At 26.8% G+C, this 24985-nt stretch overlaps 1 protein-coding gene across 2 annotated transcripts in view; it reads left to right on the forward strand.

The window, feature by feature from the left end:
* Positions 1 to 24985, forward strand: part of LOC129969477 (hemicentin-2-like) — a 533332-nt gene that overhangs the window by 443289 nt on the left and 65058 nt on the right. For both annotated transcript variants that reach the window (XM_056084062.1, XM_056084063.1), the window contains exon 5: positions 23704 to 24000. In XM_056084062.1, coding sequence (XP_055940037.1) covers positions 23704 to 24000 — 297 coding nt within the window. The remainder of the gene's footprint in view (positions 1 to 23703; positions 24001 to 24985) is intronic.

A 24985-nucleotide genomic window follows, 5' to 3' on the forward strand; every position in this document is an offset into this window, starting at 1 on the left:
CATCGAAATTTAAAATTAAACAGAGATTGTATTCGTTCACAATATTATTTTTCAATTTAAAATGGACTGACATTCGTCGAAATTAAAAGAAACTCGAAATCATTCTTTTATTACAACTTAATAAATAGTATATTTGGAAATTAGATGTGAATTAATTTAACATTGAATATGAACGAATAACTTTGAAATTTCACTTTAAAAGGAGATTGCATTCTAGTACAATATGGTTTTTCAGTTTTAAATGAACTAACATTTGTCAAAATAAAAAATATTCCAGACCCTTTTTTTATTATAATTTAATAAATAACATATTAGGAAATTAGAGGAGAAATAATCTAATATCAAGGATATTTTATAAATAAATATGATTTTTCCTGAGATATATCTGAAAAATTTTATCTACAGCAAAATGGAATATACTGATATAACTAAAGCTCTGATCACATGAATTAGTTAATTTTATAAATTACAGGATATTAAAACTTGTGATTTTACTCCTTTTTTCCAATCTTCTAATAAAACAATAATTATACAATTTGTTGTGTTATTTTTGTGAAAAACTTTGATATTTAATAATTATTTTTAAGCCACTTTAATTTATTTATGCTTGTTATGTAGAAAAATAATTCAATTTCGTCAAATATGAAATAGGATTTTTAAATACATTTATCTTTTTTTGAAAATCTGGAATATGTCTTTTAATTACATCAATAGCTGATCAATATCCTCTTAATAAAGTTATATTATGTAAGTAATAACATTAAATAAATAAATGATTAAATACCATATATTAAATGAGCATTTACATAGACGAGTTCTCTGTTTTAATATAAGCACCTTTCTGTAATCAATGTGCAGTCTGATTAATCCGTCGGATTCAAAGCAATAGTTTAATCCATTACTATTAATAGAATTAACATGTAACAATTCTCCAAGTAAACACATAAAATAACAGAGCTTGTATTTAAAATTTCGATTTTCTCTTCTTTATATTACTAATCATCATTATCAATAAACTGATTTAAACAATTATTATAAATTAATTTATGTCCTATAATGAATGATGATTATGTTTTGATGATGATTTATGTTTTGATGATGATTAATAATAGAACTAATATTCAATTAATCTGCATTAAAAAATCTGAATAAAAATTTTATATTTTCAGAACCGACCTAAATCTACACACACACACGCACACGAACAAACGAAAAAATATTTTCAGTTACCTATACCAATTAGAATGCTATAAATTTAAAAGTATTCAATGTTTTCCAAAAGTATTGTTAAAATGTTGATAATGATCTTACTTTTTACATGAAAATTAGAAAAGGACCTTACAATTTGGAGAAAATAAGGATGTTCAACTTCACCGTATATTCTCCCTGTTTAGAAAAAATACAGTAAATTATCATCCAGTAAATAAAGATTAATGCAAATGTAAATTTAATTTAAAAAAATTAATGTTGTAATGTTTGAGAGAATAAAATGGACTTAATAATAATGGACTTAAATAATAATAATAATAATAAATACCCTAATAAAAATTGATTTAATTCATTTTATTTGAATATGTTGAAAGATGTGAAATAAGATTTCTTTGCCTAAGGTTCCGGCAAATTTTCGAAGTAAACTGGTTACTCAGAAAAATAGTGGAAGTAATACTGTAAAAGGATTCAATATATTAAAATTTATATTAAATTAAAGAATACCGGCACGCAATCTAATTCACTTTGCTCAAAGACTGGATTTTTTAAAAAAATCTATGGAAAGAAAATGAATGTCAAATATTGCAGTCATTTGCTTGCGAGCTATTAAGGTTAATTAAGCTAAATTAATCTAAATGCAAAAACAAAAATTAAAATTAATGGCGAAACAGTATTTAATACCGGTAAAAAAGTTTTTACAACACTTTTATCAGTTAAATTAATTTAGAACAAATGAATTTTCCAAATGATTAATTAGAAATAGTGAACAAATATTTGGTAAATTTATTAATATATATTTTTTATTTGAAGGAATAATAAGCTAAAAATGTATTATTATTTTGTTTTATTAGTTCAGTTTTAAATACCGAATATTTGCTACTGTCGATTGCTTTGTCTTTTATATGTTTAAGGACTTACGTTTAATTTTAGCATTTATAACATATTCTATATTGATTTTGCTTTCAATCGCTCTCGGCAATTTTATTCAAATTATAACTATCTTATTATCTAATTAAAAGTAAATAGCCACGGTTTCTTTTCTAAATGCAAAATAATAAATTATGGTTTTGTAAAAAAAATGACTGCAAAAAGGCTGAAAAAATTTTAGGAACTGAAGGAATTTTTCTTAATTAAATTTAAGACACGAAAAACAGCAATTCTTTAAAGCTCCCCATTTATTTACATCTTAATAATCCAGTTTTACATGTCCTCGATTCACAGAATCAGACTCGTTTTTATGAATGTTCTAAAATAATCAAACAGAAATGTTTAAGATATGTTATAATTTCGCTTCATGTCTCTAATTTATTATTAATGAATTACTTCGAAATGTTCTAAATTTAAAGAAAAATGTTTTAGCTTCAATCTAAAATATTCTTACTTAATTGTTTAGAAAGTTCTTGTAATTTCGTTTCATATCTCATGTTTTAAAAATCTTTCTTAATGATCTGAATTCACACGTTTAAATTTAACTAATAATAAATAAAAATAATAATTATTTTATCAGATTTTTTGACAGCTTTATGGTTTGGGTTCATCTTTGAATTTTGTTTCAAAGGTTTTACAATTTTGTAAATTTCAATCCGAATGGGTAAGGAAAGGTTGATTCTTTTCAATTTAATAATTTCGTATTTTTTATTTACATAATACAATTTATATCACATTTTATGGAAATGCGCATGCTTTAAAAAAAGAGTTAAAGTTGATTGCAGAAATCAAAATCAAAATTCAATAAAAAATATTCTGTGTTTAATCATAAATAAACGCCAGCTTTTCAAAAACAACTGAAAATGTGTGAGTAAGGTAAAAGTATTTTGTTTTTAATTATTTAAATTCCTGATTTCATTGGAAAGTGGAGAATTAATGAAAAGAGTGCTTTTCTTTTTTTGTTCATATCAATATTTCTTTATTTCCTGTTTCAATATTTTTTACATCCTTTCGAAGAACGTGAACACTTTTCTAAAATGTATGCTCATAAAATTAATGCTTTCTTTGTTGATTAATCATAATTTTAAAAATATATTTAATCGCATCAAATGCAATTTGAAATAAAACTTAATGCAATACTTTTTTAAAATCGGCTCAATTAAGCTAAAGATTTACTTTAATTCTTGGCAATCCCAATTTTAAAAAGTAAACTGAATTAAATATCTTTATTAATGTAGCACTGAAGCTACCTTAAGTTTCCAGCAGGAATCTTGGAAAGATGGAGTAGAAAAAAAAAATATGCTGAAAAGGCACTTTCTTCCTTACTAACGTATCTTTACCCTTTTTTTCTCTGTACCTTTATGCAGATAATATTAATAACTCAGCACATTTCTTCTGCAAGAGATGGTGCCTTTATTAATTAAAACTTAATTGCTCACTCTGTCATCCGCTATAGATTTTTGTAATTCATTATGAGTTTCTTTTAATGCTAATGATAGAAAAGGAAAATATTGCTGAAGAATGATAGAAAAAAAAAAAGATACAAAGTAATTTATATTCTTTTAGTTTTGAGTTTCCTTCGAAAAAAAAATCTTTTGCTACACTAGTCACTTAATCGTTTAAGAAATCTGTAAGTCGAAAAAAAAAAGATTCTATTGAAAGAATTTCTTGTTAAAGAATTCCTCCCTCCCCCCTCTTAAAAAAACTAATAACAATAAAAAAAGAATAAAATTGTGATTTTTCTGCTATTTAAATCAATTAAATAAGAACAAACTTTGATTTTAGATTCCTTCATCAGGGAATTTTAATTTTTTTACGGCACTTTAAATAATTTTTATTATATTCTACAACAAAAAAATATAATTTTAATTCTTTAATATAATTAATTCGTATTTCATAGTTTGATTTATTAAGGCAAATAAGATTTCAAAAGGCATTGCTGTGTCTCTGAATGATTTGAAAGTTTTAAATTTAAATTATTTGTGAAAGGAAATAAAATATCTTGCACTCATATGAATTTTAATTGCAGCGATGACATGAATATTTAAAATATAAAATATTTAAATGTAAAGATGTATTTTGAATAATTTAAAATACAATTCCGGTTATGCTACATGTGCTATGTATTTCCGACTATGCTACATTAAATTACGTGCAGTTTATACTGTATGGATGAATTTGAAAATTTATTCCTCCTGCTGTTGAGATACAAAAGAAACAATTATTTTTTCTTTTGTTCAAGAATATTTATTTTACATTAAAACAATTTTTAAAAACGACTTTTTAAAAATGTAAGTTTAGAGATAACATTTAAATACGGGTTTTAAAATACCAGGTATTATTTTTCTATTAGTAAATTTTGTTGTTTTCTCCTGATATTATAATTAGAATATTTCAGAAAATATGTCAAGTAAATTTAAAAGCATAAATAAATTTTAAGTATGTTCCGATGAATTTTGTCTCTTAAGCGTTACCGTACTCATTTTCGTTTCTTAATTATTATATTATTTATTGAAAATCCTGTAAATCTTTAACACTATTAAGTTTATGGGACTGAATATTAGCTTTCTAATGAAAAGAACGCATGTTCCATTTTTTACACTATGGAAATTTGTCGAGCCGCCATTGTGTTTTTCATCATTAAAAGCTTGTGAGTGCTTAGGAATTTTTCATTCTTATTATGTTCAGTTCAGTGCAATTTATTTCATACTTTTATAATCTTTTTATCTTGTATTTTGATTAAGTTTCTCTAAGCGTTTTCGTAATTTAATAAAAATAAGTAATAAATTTATATATTCTTATTACTTCTGGCTTTTTATTTTATTTTTTACTATTTACAAGATATGCATTGTTATATCATTTCAATCGAATACGATATTTTGTTGATTCTACAATTTTTAGTACTTCTTGAATTTGAGAAAATCTTTTAGAATTATGTCTTCCTGTCTGACCCTCTGCTTGCGAACGCGGTATCTCAAGATGAGTTTTAGTTAAACAGAAGGAATTGGGTTTATGGTCTTTTACACAAATTTTACATATTCTTGTAAATTTTTGAACAAAATCATTTTATAGGGAGTGTATCTGTCTTCTTGAATACAAATGAAAAATACAAAGCATAAAAAGATAAAACAATAGAAATTGGCACACAGATTTAGCATCTGAAGTGTAAAATTTGAGTTATGAACTAAGTCCGTCAACGGATTGATCATCTGTTAACTTGAGCATTCTCATGCATGCAAAAGCGTTAACTCAAAACACCATTGACTCAATGTATAAAATTTGATGCATGTTCTTGTTATTAAAGGTTTTTTTTTAATATTAAACGTTTGCTTTAAACGTTCAAAGAAAAACTGCCACAAATGAAGAATCAGTTTTCTTCATTATATTAAGGAACATAGATCGATTGTGCATTTCACTTTGAAAATAAAAATCTGAGCTCTTGCCACATACACGGCCTTCTCAAAGCCCAAAATTTTGATACGAGGGAGTGGAATAATGCTTTTAATTTGAAATATCTGAGAAAGTTTCGGGTGGATGAATAATGCCAGTTTTAATAAATTTCATAATGTTTTAAATATTGCGGAATTTTATAATCAATTTTTATCACAAATTTATAGATAAATCCTCTATTTTTAGGTATTAATTTAGTCAAAAGATATCTATTTAGTCAATAGATATAGTCAATAGATATCTATTTAGTCAATAGATATAATCAATAGATATCTATTTAGTCAATAGATATAGTCAATAGATATCTATTTAGTCAATCTATTTTTATAATTAATTCAAAAAATAATAAAATAATGTATTGCATAACAGTACAAACTTTCAGGATCTAAATATGAGCGAAAAAACAACAATTGTAATATTCAAAAATTAAATCAATGGCTTTAAATAAAAAAAGAGTAAAAACATGAATATTGATTAAATTATTTTATTGTTTATATAAAAATTATCCCTTTTCTAAGAAAATTTGCAAATTGAACATTCTAAAATAAGTTCCAATCTACCACTCAAGGATTTCTTTGTTTTACATTTTGCATTGAGAATAATTAAATTTATCTTATCATAAAAATAAGTACTTATAAATATTATATTCTTTTGGAGTAAAATTTTCTGTACATCAGTATGAGGCCATTGCAGAAATAATCAAAGATTAAGTTTTTGTTATAATTTGAAAAATAATGATTTATTTATCAAAATGTAAATGTAATTCTTTCTTCATATTATAAAAGTTTTGAATTGATCTAAACTCCAATAAAAGGAAAACCATTGAGGAAGCCCAAAGAGACGCTTCAATCCTTTGAAAAATATTATTTTTATTTTATTGTGGGTGTCATTATTATTTTTTTTCTCTTTATGAGATTAGTGTTTTTCAAAATCATTTATTAAACTGTGTTTTGATATACAAAAAATTAATTAGATCTTTATATAGTTTCTCAAGTACTTTTAAGAACAATTAAAATATTTACAATCAGGGAACATTAAAAAAAATCTATAATTTACTTGAACAAGAATAATTTGAATACCAGGCAGAATTTTGAATAATTATTGTGCGTTCGTTATTCCCTACAGGTGCATCACTAAAAAGTATAGTTTTCACTTAACTATGAACTAACTAAAAAAATATAAGAAAAACATTTAAGCAATATAAGATAATACATTTCATCCTAATACACATAAATTTGTACCGGAACTAAAATAAGTAATTATTTATTTTTATTTTCTCTCAAATAAGTAAAAAAAAAAAATTAGTTTAAACTTTGATTTTTTTTAATTGATGATTCCTTTTATTATTTTTTGAAAGATATAAAAATAAATCTATTCCATCATTACTATTATTTTAATTGTGCGAATTCTTTCAGATAAGTTTGATGAAATTGCTTAATGAATAATAAATGGCTATATTTACGAAATAATTGAAGAGTGAATTTAACCATTAATTGGAATGGTATTCACAAAATGATTAATAAACTCTTTTTAATACTTTGCTATTAAAATAATTTAACTTAAGAAACTCAGTATTGTTTTATTGAATCCCAAGTGCCTTTCTTGCATCATTTAAAAATTGCATCATTTTCGGATCATTTAAAAGTTATATTTATATCCTACGCCCACTGTAGATATTCAGGCTTATTTAATACGGATTATCTTTAAAATTTCAATAATTCTTAAACAAAGGAAGGTGAAAGGACGAAAATTAAATTAGTCTTTCCCTGGAAATCAGAATTAATAATTTAGTTTACATTATTAATAATCAAATGACTCAGCAGTTACAGACAATATGTGTTTTACTACATAAAGCACTGATAAAAGTAATGGTTACAGATATTCCATGCGTCGTCTTTCTTTTAGGAAAGATATCATACGAACAACCACACATTTCTACAGCCTTTAAGAATATTTTACTTGCTTATATTCGATTCAGCCATTAGCAGCTCTATTAGCTATATATTGCATGAAGTCATTTTAATCTATTTAGATTAATCATAAAAGTGTTAGCAATGAAATTTGGTTATAACTTAATTCTGAATCGTTAATAGAAATATTAAAATGTCTTCTCTATATTATGGAAAATTTATCAAAATCTAAAATATGTACTATTGATTGAATTTTATTGAAAAATAACATTAATCATGAAGAAACTTTATTATTTGAAACATTCTTAAGGAAAATAACATTGAAATTCATCCATCCAAATTAATATTTCACATTAAAAGCATTTTGAAATTCACTTTAATGCATATTAAAGTCTTTAGAAACGATATTATCCTATTTTAACTTTGTGAATGATCCCAACATGCTGACTAATTTCTAATGCATATCAATCGTTTGCTGTTTGCGTTCCTAAACCTATCATTACTCTTCTATGCTAATACCATAATCAACATGACTAACTTTTGCAACAGAAAGCAAATTTTCTCGAGCTAAAGCCTGTTCGGTAATGGATGCACTTACCACTCATTATACAAATCTGTGTTTGCAAGAGTTTGCTCATATTTATCAGACTGCATGCGAATCATGGAATCACTGGGATTATTTGCTTCCATTGCTTGAAGACATTAATGAAGTTTTTTTCAAAGTAAAATTCGTTACTTTTGTCATGGGACTGATTTGTTATCTGTATTATAATGAATTTATCTGTGATTTCCTGATGTTTATTCAATTAAAATAAAATAAATATAGCTAATTTTATAAACGAATTTGATGAAATTCGTAAAATTAAATCTGTATAAGTTGGTTTGATTCTTAATAAGTTTATTGTTTTTAATTTTGATTGAATTGCCTAAACTTTATTGATTTGTTTCTATAAAATAGTACAATAGGTTACTTTATATCAATTTTAATGAGCAATCCTAGCTAATAAATATCTCATATACTAAACGAAACTATACATAAACAATGTAATGTTGTTTTATTTTTGCACGTTCAGAATTAAGACACGACTTATACATCTATAACAGAGTAAAAAAAAAGTTGATAAATGTGTAATTAAGATATTTTGCATATGAATTTGATACATTCGCTTTTGAATTTTAAAATTTTCATTGAGCAAAATTATAAATCATTGCAGTGCATTTGTCCATTTTTTTTTAAAACTCGCATTGCTTTTGCACATTAAATCTATATATATAGATAGCATGACGAAAAATGCTTAAAATGCTCTTGAATGGAAAGTTTCATTTTCAATCGGATGTTACATAAAACAAAAAAATACTTTTCTTCCACTTCAAGATGCTATGTTTTTTCTAAAAATTTTTCAGTATGTCATTTAATTTGGTTTCTATCCTCTCTTAATCATTTTAAGGTTAAAAACCTTTTATATTATTTCCGTTTTTTTCAACTTTGCTAATTCATACACATAACATTTTACTTTAAGAGTTCAAATAAGAACTGTTTAATATTTTCATCATACAGATTAGTTAGAGAGCTATTCTTTCTTGTAAACGGAGATTAATAGCTGATTGTTGTATGACAAAGAAAAAGGTTATACCTTGAACCAACAAATGTCGAAATTCTTTTGAATACGCTTTGAATCACCGTTGAGAGAAAAAAAATATTGATTGTAAAAAAATGTACCATTTTGTATGTCATAAAAATTTATATTATTTGTAAATAAAAAAAAATATTATATTAATTTCGGTTATAATACTCCCTTTAACCCTTTTTGCACAAATTCGATGAGGACTTGTTCTTTACTTTGAATAACAAATAATTAATATTGTTTTATGTTGAATTTCAGAACAATCAATCTAAAACTTGTAGTTATTTTTGATAATAAAAATAAAATAAGTAAAAAAAAACATCAAAATGATACACTACCTTGAATAGTGGTTGCGAGGAGAGATTCGAATGCTAAGGGTGAACTGATATGATTCGACATTTGTTTATCTTAATTCGAGGTATAATACAAGTTTATTGTGTGTTCAAAATTGTTTAATTAAGAAGTCTTCAAAGTGTTCTTACAGTTTTTATATTTATATGTGATAGCTTTACTATTATAGTTTTCTTCATAAAATGTTAGGTCACTTGAAAAAAAAATAACTGCACTTGTCTTTTAAAAATTAAATAAATGTTATCTTACTTTATGCTGTGACAAAATTATTACTGAATTTTCCTCACTTATTCTCAAAACATCCCACCAAAAACCTCTATAAAGAAAGAAGCATCATTAAATTAATTCTCCTTCCAAAGCACCTTTAACACATTCCATGTCTCTTCTTGAGACTTTGGCACTTCAGATAATGAATACACTGAAGAATAGTAAGCGTTTAAGTAATCGAATGTATCCATACTCCCTTTCATCGCTAAGCAATCTTTTTTCCAATTATACTCTTCAAAGTCGGATTTGTGTAAAATAGATATCCCGTTGATACTCGTCGATGTTTGATTTTCTAATTTGCTATGAGATCTTTATCTAAGTGGATATATAGAAAAACGTTTTGCCTCATGGCGCTTTTCTAATCGTAATTCCAACGCTTTAATTTTAATTTTTCTGAATCACTCTACTTTAATTAAGTGAGAGAAATTATTTGGATTAAACTGAATTCGATAATGTATTTAAATTCTGATCAGACCTTTTAAAGATTTTTGTAAAGTACTTAGGGGTGTTATTTAATCAAATAATTTTTGAAGAAAACTAATTTAAATAGAGAAAATGGATCTATTGATTAAAACAAAAAAAAAATTATTAGATGTATCCAAAGTGATGACAAGAAAAACCTCTCTTTCAAATTCTTAATTGGCCTTACCATCTTCGTTTAAGTGTAATATTTAATAGTATAAGGTTTTGAATGTTGATATTGGTCAAATGACAAAACCGACGTCAGATAAACAAAGTCTCACACTAAAAATCGGAGATTTGACCTTTGATGGCAATCCCACACAGACTTGAAATGAACTTGGTGTAAATGAATTTCGAATACAGAACCATCAATTCTTCAGCCCTTCGGAACACTATAGTCCTTAAGCTACGATCTAACTATTTATTTATAGCAAGCTTATTCTTATCAGATAAGCTTTGATATGAAAAAGCTTTACTCTAAGAGTGAAAATAAACACATATTTTCTAGGCAAAATTTTATGACAATATGTGAAAAAATAAAGATACTGATTCAAATGTATTATACTTTGTAATTCGACAAGAAATATTTATTAGTCATTAAATAATATTTAAAATTATGACTTGTGATGAAGTAATGACATTTTTCAGCATAGTATTTCCTGATTCCCCTAACTGACTGAATTTTTAGTAAAAATGATTTCAAGCTGGGAATTGTGAAATTCTACATTAATGGTTGAAAATACATTTAATGATATGTGGACATAAATTCTCCAATAAAATTACTCAGAGTTAGATACATGTAAGAAGAAACATTAAAAAGAAATTTTATATTTAATAAATACGTGATTCGTTTAGTGAAGATATTAAACGCAATACACTCCAATGAGTTGATATAATAACATATGAAACAAAATTTTGATATATAACGACAAAAAACGCTGAGATAATAAAATATTAAGGAAAATATATATAAATTTTTAACGAATATATCAAAAAGCGTAAATTCACTACTTTCTAAACGAGTATCTTTAATAATGATCGATTATTCATTTACACTCAAATCTGTTTGTTATTTAACATTGAGATGACACATGGAAAACAAAACTGAGGATTTATTCTCCTTTAAACTTCTATTAACGAGTGGGTTTGAAAAAATTCGTTTAAAGATTTAAATATAAAAACTGTAGACACTTTCTCCAACTGCAGAAGAAACAATGTCTGAAAGGGTTAATGATCTCTTTATTCAAGGTTTTTATCCATTTTCCACGTAATAATACTATATAAAAACTTTTACAGTTCTGAATTCCTGTTATTCCTTTATATTATTCCGACAATGGTTTTTTTTATATAAATACCTTAGATATATTCCTTGAATTTTTTTTACTACTTTTGAATAGCCCCGGAGAATTTTGTGAATAGGAAATTCACAATTTTCTTTACGTACTGCGTAAATGCTATCCGAAAGAATTTATTCTATTTTTCCTGTGGGTTGATATAGATGATTATCATAACATTATGCCTATAAAATAGAGGTATTTACTCCCCTTGCAGGATCATACAATTTAACTGTTAACTGCTAACACTTTATAGAACCTTTTACTCTACTATTGCATTATGCCGCCATTTGGCGATGGTTAGATTTACTGGTAAAGAAGAAAGACGACATTTGAAGGACTTAATTTTTTTTCAAGGTTTCGAAATTGTAAAAGTATTTACATGTTTCTTTATTGAAAACATTGTTTAACAATTTATGCTGAGAATCTGACGAGCTAAGGAATATAAAGAGCATAATTATTTAAAATTAGAATTAAAAATAGTTCAGTGAAATATTTTTTGTGTGAGCACCCAATTTCTCGACATTGGCCAAAGGGTTTAATTCATACCATGGATGAGAAACATGTGTGCTCATTATTATATAGATGAATAATTTGTTTGCGTTCTTAATCACATTTGTTCAAAAGCAAGTTGAACAATATGTACTTTAGCAGGAATTAAAGATTGTTATCTGCTGTTGTGCCAGCTGCTAAAATTTTATTAGGTTTTCATTCAGCCTAAACCTGGTAAAACAATATGTGCTTTATCAAGGAATTTACGACTGCTAGCTGTTGTAGTTGCAGATGCTAAAATTTTATTTTATTTTCATCCAGCCTAAAAGCTGGTAATACTATATACGCTATAGCGACGAATTTACGATTGGTACCTGTTGTTGTGCCAGCTGCTAAAATTTTATTTGGTTTACATCCAAACTGACAGCTGATAAACTGATATGCGCTACAGCAACGAATTTTTGAATTGCTAGTTTTTATGGTCGCTGCTAGAACTTAAGTAACTGTTTTCACCCAATCCGAAAGCTGGTAGAACGATATGCTTCTTAGTGACGAGTTTTTGAATTGCTAGCTGATGTTGTAGTGGTTGCTGTTAAATATTTACTTACTCTTCATTCAGTCACAAGTGACATTAGTTTTGCATGAAAGTCCTCTGGAAATAAAACCCATCATCACAAAGAGGAAATAAATTCAAAATTTTAAATAAAATGTATTGTGTTGTATTAATCCCAGACTTTTTGTTTATTATTTGTCCTTAAATCACCTACTTAAAAAAATAAGCGCGTTTAAGTAGGATTAGAAACACCATATTTTAAACTGAGCACTCCTTATTCTATGTATCAAAACTTTCATTAGAATTTGGATAAATTTAGACAACGCAATAGAAAATATGGATTTTGATACTTGGTTACATCTACGGCTCAATATATATAAAGAAAGCAATAAGGATAAAATTGTCTCTATTGGTTTTGGTGTGAAACTTTCGCGAACGTATTACTGCCCTAGAAATTTAATTTGATGTCTAATTGTGGCTTGATTATGCTTGTGGTTTTAAGTATATGTAATATGTTTGTAGTGTAAATTTATTATGGTTATTGTTATTGCATTTATTGTGCATAAAATCAGTTATGTCGATACTTAAGGAACATAAGTCGCACAAATCAAATTACATCAAATCAAAGGAATTAAAAATAAGGCATTTAAGGATACAGACGGAATTTTAAATTATTAGAAAGCTTGGATTAATATCTAAAAATTATAAAATTATTTTATTCATTGTATAATTAGTTTCGTTCAATCTTAGTAAGAAATAAACTAATTCATTCAAATGAATTCAGTTCAAAGGCAATGCTAAAGAATATTCAATAGGCATTGACGGGTGGATTTGTAGAGAAGATTAGGTTTTAAAAAATTGAAAGAATTTTCATTCGAGAGATTCAAAAGACAAAGAAAGAATAATAGTTGAAAGGATTAATGATCCGACTATTCAAGATTTTAGTCATGGCGAAATAAATAAGACTATGTTCCTTAAGAAACATTATTTTATGTAACCCTTTTATAACTCAGAATTCTTGTTCGTTTCGTTATATTCTTCGTACCATGCCTTCATCTTCGCGCAAACACCTCAGCTCATGTGGTTTGAATTTTTATTATTTGGGAATACCCAGAGGGAATTTTCTGAATAGGTCGGAATATTTATGAAGTCAGAGATGGGTACGGAATTCCCATTCTATACCAAGTTTTTTTTCCTTCTTATTCCTACCATCCTAAAGTCTTCGCTCTTTTCAAATACGTTTACAAAATGAATAAAAATAACGTAGGCAGGCAGCCTCCAGCTTCGTGAAAATACTTCCCAGGAAATGGTGCATTTCGCGTTCCTCCAAAGAGAATGAGCTTTGCGCCTTGAAATCGATCCTGGAGTAAATTAAATACAGGTATTTGAGCATTTTTAAATAATAGGTTACCTCGGGCGCTTGCAGTAATATCAAAAGGTTGCCGATGCTTTATATGCTAAATTAAAATTTATGGCGTGTGGAGTTTGTTGACTTGGCATTGCCAAGTTTGTAATCAAATATCGCTTTTGAAGTAAACGTTTGCGATTAATTTATCACAGTAAACGGGGAAATATTTAAAGAAAAAGCATATCTTGAAGATTGGCAATCATTTCTCATTTTCTTTTATCTTGCTTAAACCCTTTTTATACCTAGAACATATTTTGTGTTTGTATATACTATAATATATAGGTTAAATATTTTTTTTAAATATTAAATGTAATAAATGTAGTAAAAATATTAAATGTGTTTTATATGCTAATTGAAATTTATAGCGTGTGGAGTTTGTTGACTTGGCACTGCCGAGTGTGTAATCAAATATCGCTTTTGAAGTAAAAGTTTGCGATTAATTTAACACAGTAAATGGAGAAATATTTAGGGAAAAAGAATATCTTATGTATTGGCAATGTTTTTTTTTTTTCTTTTTCTTTTAGCTTTCATAACTCTTTTTATATCTAGGACGTATTTTGTGTTTCTATATCCTATAATATATACGATATTTAATTTAAAAAATATTAAATGTAGTAAAGTATTTTCATGAGAAAATATTTTAACAATATATAAAGGAATAATAACAATTCCTTAATAAATAAAAGATAAGTAATTATTATTTCAGAATAATTAAACAAGGATGTGTTCATTCCATATATAATGGAGTGATGTCTATCATGATATCGGGCCATATGATATCATATTTACACTGTCGATATTACGGCACCTTCTCTATCAGAAAATTGAACATTTTCTTATGTAGAACTAGGATATCATTTACTTTTTTTCATCGGCGATATACACAAAGAATTGTGAGACTAAATTGGTGTTGTATATTCAAAACAAATCACGTGATCAAGAATAAGCGCAGCTTTGTTATAAGAACTGCATTATATGTTTTGTTTTATATGTAAAAGTGAAATTCATTTCATATACCATTGCAATTATAGGGTATTTAATATTCTTGTCCCTGAAAATCTCTAAAAATTATATTCCGTTCTGCAATATCTACTCCTTACATTTACTATATTAAAATATTTATTCTTTATGCATATTGAACGATATCTAAGATACTCTACAACATTATACGATATTGTACAAAAAGTTAAATATAATAGGTAAGATTTCTATTCAATATTATACAATTTTGTACTTTATTCAAAATATTAGACAATGTTAGGTAATTCTGTACTAAACACACGAAGCAGTACTATACTAAATTTTTAATTCTGTACAGTACGCACATTGTCGCACGTACATGATAAATATATACTATATTATACAATGCTGCATGAATTTCCCAATATAACGGTGAAATATTCTTCTGTGATATATAATGGTTAATGCAACTAGTCTGCAATTCTTAATATTAACCGCAGTTCATATTATTAATAACCGGTTTATACTAGCCAAACTTTTAAATCGGTTATTATTAATAATAGCTGCAACAATAATAATAGTAACTGATTAATTAATTCGACTAAAACATAAAAATAAATGCACGTTATTTTTCTACAGTATTCACACCGTGATTTTGAATGCATTAACTGAAAAGTTCGGTCAGTATTATCCGGTTATTATTAATACGAACTGCGGCTAATAATAAGAATAACTGATTAATCGCATTATTTCCTTAATGTATTAAATTCATAAGAAATAACATATATAGTAACAAATCTTGAAATTGCAATTTTAAACAGCAAGTTTTTGTATATTAATATTTTAAAGATACAGATCTATAGATCATCTATCCTTATAAGTTTTGCTCATTGATATCATAAAAAAAATTGGATATATTATTGTTATCCTTGACTAGAACCATAACCATAGCAATAAGTTGAAGCACGAACTTCTGCTAAAAATAAATTTCTATCCATCCATAAAGAATTATTGGAAAAAAGATCTTATCCTCTAACAAATAACTTATTTGTATTCCCCCAAAGTACCTTTGAACCCATTATGGAAATAATTACAAAGCACATTTTAGATTCGCTTTACACATGCGCTAGCCTAAAAGGGCAATTACTTCTGTAATTGCTCCTCAGTGTATCTGTTTATCCTCCATATTTCAATTTTCTATTTCCATGTGCTTGGTCCAAATGATTTTCAGTGCTCCCCCCACCCTCACCCCTTTTGGCCACCCTTGCTCAGGTTGTTGCTTTGTCCGACTCGTGGCTTCGTAACCACACCCTTTCTAATTGTTTCCAATTAATAATCAATCATATTCATTGTATCAGAAGAGCAATGGTTTAAGTCACAGTTGGGATGATGAAATTGCATCTGCAGACTGAATGCCTGAACAGCATAGAATCATTACGAAATTGTGACGAACTACATTACTCTTTCAGTCCTTTTGTGCATTCTATCAATAAATCATCAGCTTGACTGAGATGCGTATTAATAAACAGAGAAATCCCGAATAATAAGAATAGAAAAAAAAAAGGAGTGAATGAAAAATTAATCTTGTGCTGTAAAATATGACCGCAAACATTAATCTTAAATCATTCAACTGCTCATTGAATAAAAAATATTTTTTTAGTAAATAAGAAAATACATATCTTAGTCAAATGTGTGTCATGATGATTTAATTTATTTTTAATTAATTGTGATTCTAAAACATGTATTACGATCTACTAAATTAGTTTAGTCATATTATCAAAATTTAACCTGAATTGCCTTTTTAAATATTTGTTAAAGAAAATTATATTATTATTTTTATACCCTCACCCCCTCCCAGCATTTTCACAAAATTCTACATTTTTGAAAGAGAAGATTATATTTGATAACTTTGAAATTGATGAATGTCTCATCAAATATATTATTTCAATAATAAAAAAATGATTTCAAATTCACAGAGACTTCATAAACATTTAATAAAATATCAAAGGAATGTCATCAATTTTTCTCAAAAAATAAAAATAATTTAAATTATAAGAAATACTGAGAATTTATGAATTTCACAATATTATACCAATACCACTATTTCGCAATTCCGTAACCTCTTTCAGGTTTTAAATTGCTATTTATTTTTTTATAGAATTTATTTTGATTTTGTTTACAATCAGATATAAAATATCACCCAAATATTACTGTGCGTATTCATCAATCGACATTATGTTATAATTATTGCAGAAAATATACATTAGTGACATAAGAATAATTTGAATTATCCGTATAAAGAATAGAAATCAATAGACTTTAAAATCTAAACAATAAGTTGTGTTATATTATTTTATTTATATAGAGGGCCGAGATTCTTTATAACTTCATTATCAGATAGATGAAAATAATAGACGAGTTTCAGGTACCGTTTTCTAATTATTTTCACATTTTTACATTTAATTTATGTTTCACATTTTACAAGATAAAACAAACACTAGCACGAAAATAAACAACTCTCACTTAGAATACAATCTAATAATGATCCCCCCCTTCCAGAAAAATCATGGGAAATATGCTTCGATGTTAATAAAGTAACGCAATCTGTTGTATCAAAAGAGAAGGTAGTAGATTTATGTAGCGGGTATATTTGTTAGTAAAACGCTCATTATCGTAGTTTATTAACTGTTAACTTCTTTTATTATCTAATATTATCCATAGCAGTAACAGATATTTTATTATTCCTAGATTATATATAGAAACAAAGCATAATTTTATATAGTGGTGTAAGACAATCATATAATTATTTAATTTAGATTCTATTCTAATTACTTTTCAAGGAAGGGTTCTAATTACTTTTAATCAACAAAAGTAATTAGAAAACTCCAGAAAAAATCTTTTAAATATATATATGAATAATATAACAAATTTATTTCAAACATGTGTTAATTTATAAATTTATTAAGTTTTCTATCATAGGCAGAAGTGCAACTCTATACATTACATTAAAAACAATGGGAAAAAAAGCAAGGTAATGAGACAAACAAATAATAGACTTCCCTGAAATCCGATAGGAAAAACACTTTTTCAGGATAATGGACCACAATCCATTTCTGGCAAGCGACCAATGAGAATATCACAGTTTCGTGGCGTCAGCAATTACAAAGTATTTTTTTCTCCCTTTAGCCCCAACATCATTAACTAAACGTTGTTTTGAAGCAATCTTGAAAGTACCTGCCCGTACATGATTTAACTATAGCACGATGTACATCCGAATTAATTGCACACGTGTAGAGCCCGAATGTTGCGTTTGTCATGTCTAAACGTACATTCCATCGGGTTTTCCACGTGAATAAATTATGAGGATGGCGTTGGTCAGCACGTTAGATCAGCGACAGGCATTAGTTTGATGGAGGAAGCCCTATGGATTTACGTCAGATGGAAATGATGTATAACATGACGTGTTAATGTTTCCTGTGGCAAGAGTGGTCTCTATTATTGTATGTTTTGCAGCCAAGAATGTTTATCTTTTACCTGAGCTCATTTTTCATTGCTTTCAAGGCAATCATCGCATCAGAAGTTGAGAGAGATAGAGAAAAATGGGAAGAACATGGGATATGATTCTAAGCGTTATTTTTGTCTCTAAATCTGAGTGCTGCTATTTAAGTATATTAAAAAAGGCATACAATATCAATCTGTTTTTACAATTTTAAGGATACTAGAGGAATAGTGACGTAAGGTATCCAACTAAGTTTCGGAAGGGATTTGAAAGAAACATATATTTTAATGTTTATATGAGTTTTTTTATTAATAAAAAGATAAAATAATGAATAAAAATGCAATTTATATATATCCTTCGAAGAAAAGCATATTTTATATTTTGTTAGAAATTTTAAATTGTTTTTGTTAGAAATTTTAAATTTTTTTTGTTAGAAATTTTAAATTTTTTTTGTTAGAAATTTACAAAAAACTATTATTGTTTTAGAGAAAAAAATTGTTAGAACTAACTTTAGTTACTTTTCTTTATAATAATGTAACTATTAGTTTAGAATTATATTCAAAAGTAAATTTTTCTGTGTAATACATGAAATGATGCGAAATTTTTGAATTTTTTCGACATTATTTACATAAATAATCATAAATCCATTTCTAGAAGTATTCAACATCAAATACATAGTTCTGTATAACATAAAGAACATTAATTATAAATTTCATTAAGATATCCCGATTACTTTTTGAGATATCAACGATACTCACACAGTAGAATTAAGAAAAAAAAAACTCTTTCTTCAGAAAATGCATTTAAAGCTTTTAAATGTTTATAAATAAACATAATTTACATGCCGATAGTTTGCTCTAATCTGATTTCTAATTGGCTATAAATTTTAATAATATGTAATAAATGTTCATTATACGCTATAAATAAACTTTGATAAATAACGTGATCGGTGTATTAATAAATTTGTCTTTCAGTTTAAAAACAAAATTGATGTTTCCTGATTAAAATATGTAATTCATAATCCATTGCTGTGTGTCTTAATCATTCTATTTTTCTTTCAAACTAACAAAAATGATCTAAATTGTTTCTACACTATTCTATTTTCTCTGCATATAGTGGTTGCTTTAAGTATTTCTAGTAGTATATGAAGCCATTTTTTTCGACAAATACTCCTCCAATTATTTAATTAATGCAACTATTTGGGCAGATTAAATATGAGAAATATAATATTATTAATCGAGCTGCTTTCATTCTTGTTATGATCGGAAATCCTATATCAATGCCATATTATTCAGTTTCTAAATTCTAAAATGTCCCTGATTGTAATTTAATGGCTTGCAAGGATTTTTTCTCTTGAAACAAAAATTTTGCAAGCACAGTCTTGCAAAAAGAGACTTCTTTTTATACTCTCCAAATATCCTATCTTTTATGATCTCAATAAGCAGAAAATTTTCTTTTACTCGAGATTTTTTGTCTAGTTGATTTTATCGCCATACAAGTTTATAAAAGACTGTACAATCCTCCCCCTTTTTTACTAAGTTTTTTTTGTAGCAGTATTAATTATTTTTTGTGAAACTTAATAACAGTACATAATCTATACTTATCTTACATAACTTTTTGACTGATTATAAAGTAAGTAGCTTAATTCTTTTTCGTTAGTCAACAGAAATGGATTTTTAAAAGCCGTATTAGATCATAAAAAGGTACAAAAAAATTTAATAAAACTGTTATTTTGATTTTGTATGGATTAGCTTATAAAATAAATAAGTTAAAATAATTATTTCCGCATTTTTAGAAAAGAAAGAACATTTTTATAAGCAACAAAGATTTGTTGAAAATTCGGTACTTTATTAAAAATTTGAATCTAAAACATATGTTTAGATTCAAAAATTGAATATGTATAACTTTATAAAATTTTTTCTTTGGTTATTTATGTTTTCTTAATGCCTACATTTTCTACTCTTAATATTTTAAATAATTACACTTCTGAGTAACTATTCATTACATTTTGAAAACTGATCCCACATTTTTGAAGAAAGAATGCATTTTTGTATTACAATTATGACCTGAAATTTTAATATAAAAGATTTAAAAATAAAAAAAATGACTTAACACCAATTATGAAATTTACATTATGATTTTTATACTATTATATAACATTTATTTTCTACAATCGCATTATTTTTGTACATTTTTTATTTTTACATAATTTTTAATCATAAATCTAAAAACAAAATGAATTTTAAGAAAATTTTACTTTAAACTGAATGCAGAAAATTTAATATATTTTAAAAGTATATGCACAAGCTCTCACTCTAATACATAATGTCAGCCAAATTCATTTCTTAAAGTCCCGAAAAAGAGAATATTTTTGAAAACTTTGTTTCTTTGGAGGAGGGGGGAGGGATGTGTGTGAGCGAAGGAGAGGGGCAATTCCATTCTAAATGATAAGCAATAAGCTGTTTGCATTTTATTATAGTTTATTCGATTTGCATCGTTATTGTCGAACTAGATGGAACAACTCTCACTGGCAGAAAAGAAAGAGCAAAAGTATCTTATTTTAGATTCAATATGTCTCCCAAACGTTTCAATATATCCTTCAGACGCCATTCAAATTCAGTCTCTGCTATTCAAATTCTCTGTGCCCCCCCCCCCCAAACCAGCATAAGTTAGACGTTTTTTTTTTTTTTTTTTTTTTTTTTTTCCTTGAAAAATAAATAACTTACAGCGTCAGAATATCGAGAAAACTTTCTCTTCTCTGACATAGTAAATTTTAAAAAGCATACATTGTTGTTATCTTTTACATAGAATTAAATTCACAATAATATTGTAAAGATTTAAAAATTAATCTGAATTCTTTTAAATTTTGTTAACTTTTACAAATTTATTTTCATTCATTATTTTCTTAGACAAATTTTATTTATATAAATTACACATTTTTATTTAAATAAAAGTTTTAAAAATAATAATTTTTTATCGCATTTTATTTATTTATCAAAAATATCACTTTTTAAATAAAAGTTGATTCAAAATTTCTTTTCTTTCATAATACTATGTTTATCCTTTTTGTAACAATCATTTAATTCATAAATTTCTAAAATATTTAAAATTCTGGATATATATAGTAAAAAAATAAAATGCTTGGATGAATTACTTTTTTATTCGTTCTAACTGTAAATTTTATTAATTTATGAAATTTAATCTTTTGCACTCGGATGGTGCATCTCACTAACCATTCAATACGGTGCATCATTTTGACGTCTTGTTTATTTATTTTTCAATTTTGATTGCTAAAATTGCCTACAGATTGGGAAAAAGATGTAGATTAATTTTTCTAGGTTCGTTAGTTATATTAACGTCCCGTTTTAAGCAACACTAGCGCTATTTTGGGACGGACTTCGTAATTTTGAATCGCGGTCAGATGACTAGGACGACACCTGAGCTGGCACTCCCCCCCCCCCCTCTCCACACCACGCCACACCAGCGGGAGGACGTTTTTGGCCTTAACGGATTTAACGTGCAACAGACACCCTTACATGACGGTTCTTCGGTGGAATCGTGTCTCGAACCTGAAACCCTACGGTTCACGAGCCGAGATCTTGCCACCGGGGCCTTAATTTTTCAGGGAAATTCAACTGAAATCATTTATAGATATTTATTTTACGGAGTAATAAAAAAGTCCTTCTATTAGATGAACAATTGCGCATCGAATTACTTTTCCAAGTGCAAAGGGTTAATAGCTATTAAGCAGATGAGCTGCTACATAATGAGAGTTTATTTACGAATGCATTCCAAATATTCCATGCAAAAATCCATTCAAATGGCCCATTAAAATGTAAAGTTATCTTCTTGCTAATATCTAGAAATAAAAGTATCATGCAATCATTATACAAACTGTGCTAATTTTTTTATGCATTTACTTTCTCGTATGCGAAGCATACAAAATGAAAGTATTGTAATCAACAAAAAATTCGAACTTCAGATTTTGACGAATTTCTATATTTCAAACCTCCCTAAATCATAAAAAAAAAGAATCCCGTTTTTGGAATTATATCTATTTTTGAATATTATTACTTAAAAGCGTTTTTTTTGTTGACGAATGGTATTTAATATTTGGTATTTACATCAAATGTGTAAATTTTTTATCAAATTGTGAATGAATTCCATTCATACGAATACTATCTGTCTGAGCGAATTTAAATGAGACGAATGCCTGAGTACGAAAAACACATTTTTGGAATTATATTTGGTAGTCTGTTTGTCCGTCTGTAAACACGATAACTCAGAATGTTTTGAGACAGATATAAGAAGTTTGATACAGAATTTTTATCCCAAATTTGTAGATTTCTATAAAATTTTGAAAGAAATCCATTCTGAGCAAATATTTCATCTGACCTGTCATCCAAATATAAACTAATCTGATTACTGCAAAATTTGACACATGAATTTAACATTTGTAGATACGCATGGAATTTTGAATAGTTTGAACATCTGTTGTTCTGTATTTTGACAAACATATAAACAGGATAACTCAACAATGCAATAATTTAAATATATGGAATTTGATATGTGGTATTGTGATTACATTTGTAGCTTTATATGAAATTTTACTTTTAATCGGTCAAAAAATATGTCATCAAAAGCACTTATTCGATTTTCTGGCACTTAGGTATCGTTTTTCATTCTAGCGATTTATCGCAAGAAAATCGTAATGAATGCATCTAATAGACTCTTTCATAACTATTGGCTCGATGTGCCAATAGTTATGAAATACTCTAATAGTTAAATTCAAGCGGTTATAAAAACTTTCACCACGCTCTTGTCTCTGATTAAGGGCCATTCTGTCTTTTAGTATAAAATGTTTGGTAAAACAGTTTTATTTTACGATATAAGTTTATGTTTATCTAAGAGAACATTTCAAAAAAGTCATTTTGTGTAAAATTGCTTTATTAAAATTTACTGATGACATTTATTACAAATTTTCTGCCATTTATTGCCCAATTGTGTGAAGCTGTCTTCCATTTGTCATTATTTAATCTAATATTTCTTATTTACTTCCTACTTCTGAAAGTACTATAAAATATTTCTAACAAAAATGGAGATTGAAAAATGTGCTGTGAACCTTGATTTAATTCGTTGAACTCAGTAAATAAATTTCTTTTATATTCGTACTATCTATGTAACCGTTTTATTAGACACTAATAAAAGGTTTCTTTCCTCTTTCTGATAATATCTCAATTATCTTTCTCCCAACAGTCAGACCATTAGACGTGATGATTGAGGGGGATCGGCAGCCTTTATCAGCCCATAAAACAGTAGAGCTGGTTTGTAGAGCAACAGGTTCAAGACCACCAGCCGTTATCACTTGGTGGAAAGGTACATCGAAACTAAAAGCCCTCAAAGATAACATCTCAGTGGATGGAAACGTCACCACAAGCATTATCACCATGACGCCATCTAGCGAAGATAATGGGAAACATCTGTCTTGCCGAGCCGAAAATCCCTTGATAGCAGGCAGCGCTATCGAATATGGATGGAAACTAGAGGTCCACTGTAGGTAACTAAGGAATCTGTTGTAATTTGAATGTGATCACTATTTAAACAGCTTCGAATGCCCAATTATCTTTATGATATAGGATTACCTTTTGGGATATTAAACGCTTTATAAAAATACAAATAAAAAACACACATTTTTTTTTCATTACTGCCCAGTATTTTAACTGAAATGTACCACCAGATTCAATAAACCTGTCACTCTAAAATTTGAATTTAAGGAAACTGTTATGAAATTTCTAACAGTTAAAGAATTACAGGAAAATTAAGACAAATTGTCGCTTGTTTTTGTAGCATCGTTACTGGAACTGTAGGGAAAAAAGAATTTTAGATTGTATTAAGGTAGAACATTTGGCTGTATCATTCTTAAGAATGAAGGATATTATGATGACAGGAAGTCATTCAGTTTGGTAACATTTTTAATTGGTTAAAGGTTATTGCACAAATAGACAATTAAATGTACGCATATATTTGATATTTTAACTGTTTCAACAAATAATATATAAAATATAAATGAATATATTTACAGCAATATCAAGGAAAAAATTTCAAATAATTTCAGAACTGATATTTAAAAAAATACATATTGTTGAAATAGACTCAAGTATTATAAGGTCTTCAAAACGAAAGTAAATCATAAAGTTACAGGAATATTTCATGCATTTAAATAACCAAACCAACAATTAAAGTTACGCCGTGTCTATTCTGTAAAGAGGGCTTAGAAAAATATTTGTATAAATTTAAAAAATATTTAGATAGAAAATGAAGGCATATAAATGAACTAAAATCTTATCCTTAAAAGCAAATATATAAAATATATAAAATGAAACCTAATTCATATATAAAATGAAACCTAATGAATATTAGGAGTCTTCTTAAATTAAAAAAAGTGATTTATCATTGGAGATATTTTATATAATAATGTCTCATTACAAAATAATATATCGTCTGCACGTCTCATAATTCTGGATTTCTTATTTATCGA

This window comes from Argiope bruennichi, chromosome 5 (genome assembly GCF_947563725.1).
Source record: "Argiope bruennichi chromosome 5, qqArgBrue1.1, whole genome shotgun sequence".
Taxonomy (NCBI): domain Eukaryota; kingdom Metazoa; phylum Arthropoda; class Arachnida; order Araneae; family Araneidae; genus Argiope; species Argiope bruennichi.